The following is a 9,378-nucleotide window of genomic DNA, read 5'->3' on the forward strand; positions in this document are numbered from 1 at the left end:
CTATTGACTTGTCACTTGTATTTAGTCATGCAGCACAGCATAGCAGATGCTGTACAGCATGGCTAAAGAATAAAACAAAAAAATGCAATACATGTATGTGCCCACAAAATGATGCAGTTTTTTTTCATTTTAATGAATCATCCCAGTTGGGTCGGTAAAAAAACAAAAACGGACTAAAGCGTTGTATTTGTAGTGGGGGGGCAAGCGACATGGGGGAAGCAGCCTCGGGGGACAAACGTGACAGGAGGGTTAATGGGGTGAAGCACTTCGAAGTAAGGCTGGGGCAGACGCAACACGGGTCGTGGGGGGCGAGAAAGAAGTAAAACGGAGGGCATCCCTGGGTGGAAGCAACACGAAGGGCGTGAGTGGGCAGAAGCAACTCAGCAGACATGGGTGTGCGGAGCAAGTGGGTGGAAGAGCAATTTGGAGGTGGCTCAGAGAAGCACACCGGTGAGAAAGCAACCTAGGCCGAGACTGGAAGAGAAGCACGAGGGCAAGAGAGAGGTACCTGGAGGGCGGCAAAGGGGGATAAAAGTACAATGAAGACAGCTGGAAAACACATGCACCCTTGTGGAGTACTTAAAAGAAAAAAAGTTGTGTTTCAAAAGTGAGCAATGGAATGTCACATGTAATGTGTTCACGCTCCAGAGGAGGAACAAACACATAAAAAAGAAGGAAAGCCCACATGATCTAGCAAATCTGAAGCAAGAAATGAGAGTGACAATAAGGCCAAACAATGGTATGGAAGGGGCAGGTTATAAGCCCACTGCAAGCGGACAACATGTCTCATAACATGCTTTGGCCTAAAAAGGCTTCAAACAGCACGACAGCCTCAAAACCATACTAAGACGCAGCAAGTGGTATTACTATTGTGAAGCTAAGAGACATGGAGATCGGTGAACCAGTCTTTAAAATGACAGACTGTCTGAAACAGTCTACACAGCAAGAATAGGAGGATTATAGTCTTTCTGGATGTAAGCGTTGAGATACAAGAGAAATAGTACCAGTTCGGGCAATAGAACTGTGCTGGGCTGTGAAGTCGAGGCATCACTGTGGCGCCCAGCTAGATTTAAGGTGACATAGAAAAGGAAGATATGCCTCTTTCGGGGTCACCCTCTCAGGACAATAGTGGCTAGCGGTGCACGTTCAGCACTTGTTCTCTGTCTCTTAGCTGATGGAGAGTTACTACTGGATAACGTTTGTCAACATAAGCCAGTAATGTGGAAAGTAGGAGATCCTGTGCTTGCACAGTGAGGATCAGTTCTATTTATGGATCTAAAAGGTCCTCTTGATTACCCCTCCCCTCCACCCCACTTTTTTTTACCCCAACCTTCCCCCAATCTTATCCCTTTTAAATGCAGGGTTGAATATTGCTACTATGATTGTGATGATGCATTAGAATATCACAGGGGCTTTGCTTTTAAGTTTGGCAGACAAGTCTGAGATGTTGTGTGTGTGTTTGTTCCGTTAGAAGTTTGTGAATTCCACAACACACGTTATGTGGTTTTGTTCCCCAAAAAAACCCAGTGAAACTTTGACTTGCCAAAAACCCATCCAATTCTACCTGCCCTCTTTCAGACTATTTGTGCATTTGTGCATGCCACAACCCCAGTCCTCTCGCTTCTGCCTAGATCATTTCTTATACCTTTCCTGGTTCATCCATTTTATCTCCCAGTCCATCGCTTGTCCTTGCGCATCGTTTAGAACCGAGAACCAGTCCATCTGTTTGTACCCACCCCAAAACGTCATCCCCAATCTGTCACTCTGCACCTGCCCTACTCCACTCAATTAAACCTGCCCCTAGCCTAAAATCCTTATGTCCTCCAACTCGTCCCTTGCAACTGTCCCAAGCCTGTAAATTTGTAGCAACACCAAGACAAGCTCCATCCATCTGTACCCACCTCTTGCCACAGCCTTCCCAAAGTACATGCACTGGACTCAGCCTTACCCGGTTTTCATGGACGGACCACTCCTCGAAGAGTTTCTCCGCTGCAGCCCGGTACACATGCTCGGACAGCGGGAAGGTGCCACTCTCTGCATCTGGGAATGTACTGCTGGAGAAGAGCTCATCCTGCTGTCCGAAGAGAACCCCCAGCAGCTCCTCGTTCTCGTGGTCCATTGTAGTACCTGGATGGGATGAGACCGGGCCAGTGTTAATACAGGACGCCGGTGGATACCTGTTGGACACATCACAGAGTCTGGGATACACGATGGGAGCTCAGGGGAAGACACACTCAGCTCTATAGGAACACACAGGTGGGACTGATGCCCATGATGAGGGAAGAGGAGAGAGCTGGAAAAGACATGCCCTCACATGTGGTCTATTACCAAAAAGGAAAAAAAACTGAAAGTGAGCAGTGGAGGATAGTAGCCAGCCAGTCAGAGAGATGGTAAAGAAGCCAAGCTCCAGAGTAGGGACAAACACAAGCTAGGATAAGGAACGCCATCCATTAAGAGACAAGTACATCAGAGTGACAATAAAACCAAGCAATGGGATGACGGTAAGCCACTGTGATGTCTTGGTAAGCCCATAATAGGCCTTTTGCAGCCAAACAGCTTAAGGGCGACCTAAAAATATAAAAAGAGGGTGTGGCTTAATGGCCGGAGCGGCTGACTTTCAAGCTGGGGAACCATGTTCTTGTCTAGCAAGAGGCTTAAACATCCTGGGATTCTGGGCAAAACATTCAATCTCGCCGTGCCTAAACATTGAAAAATAAATAATTTAAAACTGAACTTGTCCGTCTGTAATGCAACTGGTGCTCATGTAAAGCTCTCTAATCCTTTGGGTCGAGTTTGCGCTATATAGAAATGCAAAAAAAAGTGTATAAAAGAATTTCTAAAGTACGAGTGCACTCTTTTCCAAGTACTCCGTGCTGCTCTTAAAATGTGTCCACATTACAAATTAGTGTGACAGGATTACATTCACAAAAAGTCACATTTATTTAGCTCTTTAATGGTGATACACTCATTTGACAAAGATTCGCTAACTCTACTGACCGCCTGTCTCTAGAAAGCCAGAGCCTGACTGTAACGCAAAGAAAATGGAAACCATTTGGAAAAAGTCACCACCGGGCTTAGAATATGGTCAGTACTTAATTATTGCCGGTGGGGTACCAGCAGTCGTTTCTGGGGACCGGCACTTATTTGTCCTCATTAGACATTTCCCGAGAGCAAGAGAGGGAAAAACACACAAAGGAGAGAGAAGAGAAAGACAGAAAAACCATCACCAAGGGATAAAAGCAGAAAACTGCCAGAGCGACATAAGGGGCAGACAGTGTCTGTTAGTGGATTAAAGAGGCCTGAGGTGGATTCGACACTAGCCGTCTGGGTATGCGGCTCGCTGACATTTAATAGCGCCTGTCGGGCTTCCGAGAGGACTTTTGGGGCACCGGCACTCAATCTTTTACACAAATTGAGCACTGGATACTGTACTAATGGCAGGTTGTACCCTACACAAATGTGCAATTAGAATATCTAAGGATTACAGGTGGGTGAGGGGTGGGGGGAGGGAGCGAGACACACGCCCGCTTGGGTACTGCATACAACATCACAGATGAAAGCAAGGCAGATGTCTTTTCATAAAGCAGCAGCCATATTGTCTCTCTTCAGCGCTCTACTGTGGTAGGTGTCCTTACACAGCCATACCCTCCTCCTCAGAATCAGCATCACCATAATGGACCGGTGCAGACCCACTGAGGCCTCTATTGTTGTGACCGGGCCAGAATGCAGCAAGTCATCCAAAACAGTGCGTCATCTCGGCCAGCAGCTGCAGGTGGCGAGCCCTGCCACTCATTTTTGGGGATTGTAACACATTTTTCGTCATCAAACTGTAACCCAGAGAGAGAAAATGAAAAGAGGGCGGAGAGAGGATTCTAAGTCTGGAGATCAGTGCTTTAAATGGGCCGGTACTGTCCGGCACGGAGTACCTGCACTTTTTTATTTGGAGAGGAAGAGTACCTGCACTTCTCAAGAAACGTAATACTTTTAATTGGAGAGAACCTGCACTTTTCAGAAACAAGCAGGTGCTCTGTTACAGAGTACCTGCACTTCTGTTTTTCCATTTCAAGCACTGCTGGAGAAGGAGTGTTAGTGACATCATAGGCAACTACAGCTTCATTCGTGTAAATTTACGTCGCTCAGAAGCCCTTGGTGAAAAACATCCCCATTAATCACAACTACCAATCTACAATGCTACATATTTCAACACAAGTTTATTGTAAGTGTGGTAAACTCCCCTCTTTTTATTTAAATCTTTGTTTTGAAACTGCAGCCTTCTAACAGGCCTTATGCTACAATATACCATTGGCTTTCTTCAACCAGCCTCTTTCAGCTATTGGCTTCAGCCTTAATCAATCATGTCTTGGCTCAGCCCAATGAAATACATCTCTTGCCTATTTCCAGTGGGTCTTTGAGTGTATCCTTCCACCTCTTCCTGAGTGCTTGTATTGGTCTGCATGAGGGACTACTTTGTTACTACAGCCCTTCCAGTCTGCTGCTGGCTCTCTCCAGTGTGTCCCATTCTAATGTGCTAAAACTTCATGCGTTATCACATGACTCTCAGACCTATTACCTTTGCTGATGCTTGTCAAAATTAAGTGTGTAGTCCTGCGTCCAGCAATGATGGCACTGACCAGAAAGTGGCCTGGGGCAGGGAAGAAAATGGTGGAAGGTCTGCAGCAGCGTCCAGTATCAGAGTTTATACACGGTCTGTAAGTGGTAGGGATAATAGCATGCACAGTGGTTAGAACTCAAAGCTTGCAAGGTACATGACTAGCATCTTTTCTTGAGGAGAGAGGACAAGAGGTGTGGTGTCCCCCTTTTTCTGCCAACTCTCGTAAATTGAGGGTTGGAGACTTGGAGTGCCACACGGCTTGGCTCCGAGCCTTACTCTATTTATTGTATATCTCACTCCCTTGGTCACCCTGTCGGAGTCACTAGGGATCAAGATCGTGTCATATGCGGATGACACCCAACTGCACTTTTCTTGGAAGAAGAATCTGTAAATGCCTTACCGCAGTGTTTAGGTGGCTATCTTTTAGGCAACTTAAATGTAATGCTGGAAAAACAGAGCGCCTCTTCTTCGTTCTAAATGCCGAAGTACCTTGTCATTCCTTCTGGCCATCTGATGCCACTCCTCCACTGACTCAAATTTCCTCTGTGAAAAACGTGGGCATTAAATTTGACGGACAATTGCTGTTTCACACCCAAGTCAATTCGGTGGCGGGTACTTGTTTTGTCCTGCTATGTATGTTGCGAAAGTTCCTGTATCTCTTGTCCTTTACGGCCAGACAACAAGTGATCCAAGCCCTGATCACATCATGGTTGGACTATGGGAACAGACTTTACATGGGCCTACCCAAATGCCTGATTGATAGGCTGCAGTTGGTTCAAAATGCAGCAGCTCGTACTATATTTGGGTTACCTCATCATTCCCATGCCACAGGACTTCTTCAGAATCTCCACTGGTTCCCAGTGAAAAAGAGGATCATCTTTAAGATACTGCTCTATACTCAGAAAGCTGTACTCGGAACCAGCCCGGGCTATTTACAAAATAGAATTAAGTTCTATATTCCCAGTGACACCTCCGCTCTGCAAATCTCAGTCTTGCCAAAGTTCCGCAGGTTAGGAAGGCAAGGTCGGGGGCAGATCTTTCTCTCTCCGGGGTCCCTCCTTGTGGAATAAACTACAGCTGACACTCAGATGCATCAAGGCTACACCTGTGTTTGGAAAAAACTCAAGACCTGGCTCTTCTCCAGTCCCTAGGCGCCTCCCTCCCATTTCCCTCTGACCGCTCTCTCTGCACTAGCACCAGGACACTCCTTGGAGTAACAGGTGCACTCTACAAATACACTACATAGAGCATAGCTCATCCAGTCCGTCTTTTTTTTCACTTTGCATTCCTGGATATGCAGGCCAGGTTTTATAAGTGCAAACACAGGACTATAAGTCCCAGAATGCAAAGTAATTCCTGCACAGGATGAGGTACTCACACTAGGACCTGGAAGCTTGAGAGCTCGGACCAGTGAACAAAGGAAGGCTCTGAGACAAGAACGGCAGCGATTGGTGGAACAGCTCCTGGTTTATCTGTTAAATGATAACAGGGCACACGATATTCATCAAGATAAGAAAAAGTGTGTAGCCACATGCACCAGACATCATACTGCCTACAACAACTATATCTGGCTAGCTAGCGGAGTAGGTTATCCGGTGGTTATTCAGGTTAGTTGTGTGCACTCAAGACAAAAAATGAATGCATTATTTGCAGCTCTGATCATCACCAGCGCAGCCCTTCATCCAAGGACACTTGTACGAGTCCCTACAGACAGACTGTCCAGGATAATATGTATGGTAGTAACCAGGGCTTTCAGTGGGTCGGGTCCTGCCCGAACTCAGCACTGGCAGTTCTAAAAGCCAGCTGATGAGACAGGTCCCTATTGGGCTCTCCATTTTTGCCCCTCGCCCTCAGGATGGGGAAAAATCTTACCTCTGCAGCAGCACCACCCTTCACTGCCTTGGATGTAACTTCAAAGAGACTCGTCATGGTTCTTTCCCAGTCATTTCAGAATTGAAGCATTTTTAATATTCTATACAAGGAAGCTATAGTTGTTGCTTATACTTATTTTATGCAACTAACAACCATTGGCAAAGCCAATATTCCTGGCTTGTTATATGTGTAATGTTACTTGTATTATATATATCTAGATGCAATGACAGAAGCAGCAAATTACCAGTCAGGTGGCACACTATACTAAGTAACCACTTTTAGCTTAGGTGTTTTAATTCACGCCCTAATTACATCAGCCACGCCGCTTTGAGAGACCTCCCTTCCCCCTCCAAGTTTTGTCATCCGACTTAAAGCCTTAGTAGTAACCGTAGAAAATATGCCAATTAAGTAAAAGGGGCTACTACAATTTCCAGCATTCTTAGAGCTGTAGAATTAAGAAATCAACGAAAGGCATAAAATCACCCTCACGTAACCGATCGTGGCGCTGAGCTCTCACATTTCCCCGGTCTGTGTGTGACAAGCTCCTCATCTAGCCCAGGTTTCAACTTTGCATTCTGGATCTTGTAGTCTCGATTTTTATCACCACTCAGTCCTGATTTTCATAACCACCCAGGGCCGGCTTTAGTGCTGATGGTGCCCCGCGCGACAATCATTTTTGGCGCCCCCACACTCCATGACCGCCTCCTCGAATTCTCTCACTACCACCGACGAAAGTGCCCCACAACTCTCCAATCATAAGTTATTGCTAAACACAGCGCCCCTCCCCCTGAGGTCAGCGCCCCCTTCACAGGTCAGCACCCAGAGCGGCCGCACCGGTCGCACTGCCCTAATGCTGGCCCTGTAACCATCAGTGCTTTAAATGGGCTGGTACTCATCGGTACTGAGTACCGGCACTTCTCTCCCCTAGAGTACCGGAACTTCTCCTTGTGTCAAGAGAGTACCGGTACCCCTAGAGGAATGTTGGGGTCAGGCTCTGAGGTATAGGTACATGCCGCGCAGGTGATGCTGAATACATTCGGAGGGAGCATGTCTGTGAGATGCTCTTCCAGCCAATAGTGAGTGTATTCCTGCGCTAGGTTGCTGCTGCTACCTTACACTCTTAACTGACAGTGTGACAGGAGTAAAGAGATGTGGCCTGATGGACAGAGCTCCTCACTTTGGAACTTTTGCGCTGTCAGTTAGAGTGTAAGGCTGCCGCGCTAGAATGCACTCATCATTGTCTGTCATAGAGCCCAACATATTTGGCCAAGTTTGGCTCATGTGTATAGTGCGCAATTGGTACTATTTTTGCAGTCATGTATAGTGCACACTTGGCAGGATGGTATTAAAGAGCTTTTAAATGAGAAGTGCAAGTTCTACACAAAAGCATACTTTTTTTGTTTTTATGGCACGGGGAGTTGAAATCCCACCCTGTTATTCTAGGAAAACTCCCTGTGCCATAAAAACAAAAAAAACAAAAAAAGTATGTTTTCATCTAAAACTTCTGCTTCTCAAGTAAAAAGCTTTAATGCCCTTTGGCCAATTTCGCACTATATAAAACAGCAAAAAGCACCAATCACAGCCTGCACATATGAAGGAACTTAGCCGAAGTAACAATGCGTAACTTTTAACCTATGTAACTCTCCGCATGTAAAGCGCTCTGATACCTCCGGGTCTAGCCAGCGCTATATAAAACTCTAGTAAATAAAATAAATAAATATAAAATTACTCCATTGTTAAATACTTGGCTCAAAGCCACGCCCCTACCAGACCCTCAATCAATTTGGCGAGTACCGGCACTTTTCTTTTTACATTTAAAGCACTGATAATAACATAAAACAAGACTACAAGTCCCAGAAAGCAAAGACAAAGCAGGGGAAAGATCTCAACGCGCACGTTCCTGGGGAAAAAGTTAGAACTCTGCAGATGGCAGAAAAAAAGAAAAAATTAAATTAAAAAAAAAAAAAATACGCCACACCAACTCTCCCCAGCAATGCCGCACGCCACTTCCCATGTGCGCCCCATCACCGGAGAATACGAGACAGCGAGATCTGTAGCTTCCGAGTCTTACGCCAACCCTTCCTGCCTCGAGAATTTCCATAAAAAAATTAAAAATACCAAGCTTGCCACTTGCGTTTTTGGGATGAAATGCGGAGCGCGGCCGTCGCTGGGTGCCTCGATAGCCCTGGTCAGCTCTGCGGCAGCGCAGGCGCGTGCAGGGAGGCCGGCTCGCTCCACAGCAGGATCTCCGCATCCTGGACGGGCCCTTCCAAGTTCCACCCCCGGTGCTGGGCTCATGGGCTGGGCCTGTTTACCCTGCCGGAGGTGCGGACGCCGCGCTTCCTCGCGCACACGGGAGCGCAGCGCCGTCCCCTGAGGTGGCACGCGGAAGTAAACAAAGGTGCCCGTTCACACAAGGAGAGGGTCCGGGTTCACGCGAGGGGCGGGTGCAGACGGGCAAGCATGCCCTGGAAAGAAGTTTTAAGATTGCAGCAACCAGTCGTGACCCACTCCAGGAAGATTTACCGGCATAGGAATGGTGAAGAGGAGGAAGAATGTGGATTTGTAAAGGGGCTTCACTGAGACTGCAACAAGTGCAATGCAGGGTTGCCACCCGAAAAGTATTTCACCGGATTTTCCGGTATTTTAATGTCAAGGCAAGTTAAAAACAAAAATACTGGAAAATCTTTAAAAACCGGTATTTTCCCCTTTTACAATACAAAGGTAAAGCAACAATTACAAGAGAAAACGCTTTGAAACAGTTTTAATGCTGGCTAGACAATTCTTAAGTGTATAAACTTAGAATAGCAGAAGATTTTACACAAAATGTTATTCGAGTATCAGCTCCTGGCTCTCCCAGAACCTACAAACATGCACAAATGGGTGGTCTTTCT

General features: G+C 46.4%; 1 protein-coding gene across 1 annotated transcript in view; it reads right to left on the reverse strand.

Annotated features, from left to right (window-relative positions):
* Window positions 1-8,859, reverse strand: part of CREB3L4 (cAMP responsive element binding protein 3 like 4) — a 47,511-nt gene extending 38,652 nt beyond the window's left edge. The window contains exons 1-2 of the mRNA XM_086947539.1: window positions 8,619-8,859; window positions 1,949-2,127 (exon numbers count right to left, since the gene is read on the reverse strand). Coding sequence (XP_086803665.1) covers window positions 1,949-2,119 — 171 coding nt within the window. The 5' untranslated portion in view covers window positions 2,120-2,127; window positions 8,619-8,859. The remainder of the gene's footprint in view (window positions 1-1,948; window positions 2,128-8,618) is intronic.
* Between the last annotated feature and the right edge of the window lie 519 nt (window positions 8,860-9,378).

Source organism: Lissotriton vulgaris, chromosome 12 (genome assembly GCF_964263255.1).
Source record: "Lissotriton vulgaris chromosome 12, aLisVul1.2, whole genome shotgun sequence".
In the NCBI taxonomy this organism is placed as follows: Eukaryota; Metazoa; Chordata; class Amphibia; order Caudata; family Salamandridae; genus Lissotriton; species Lissotriton vulgaris.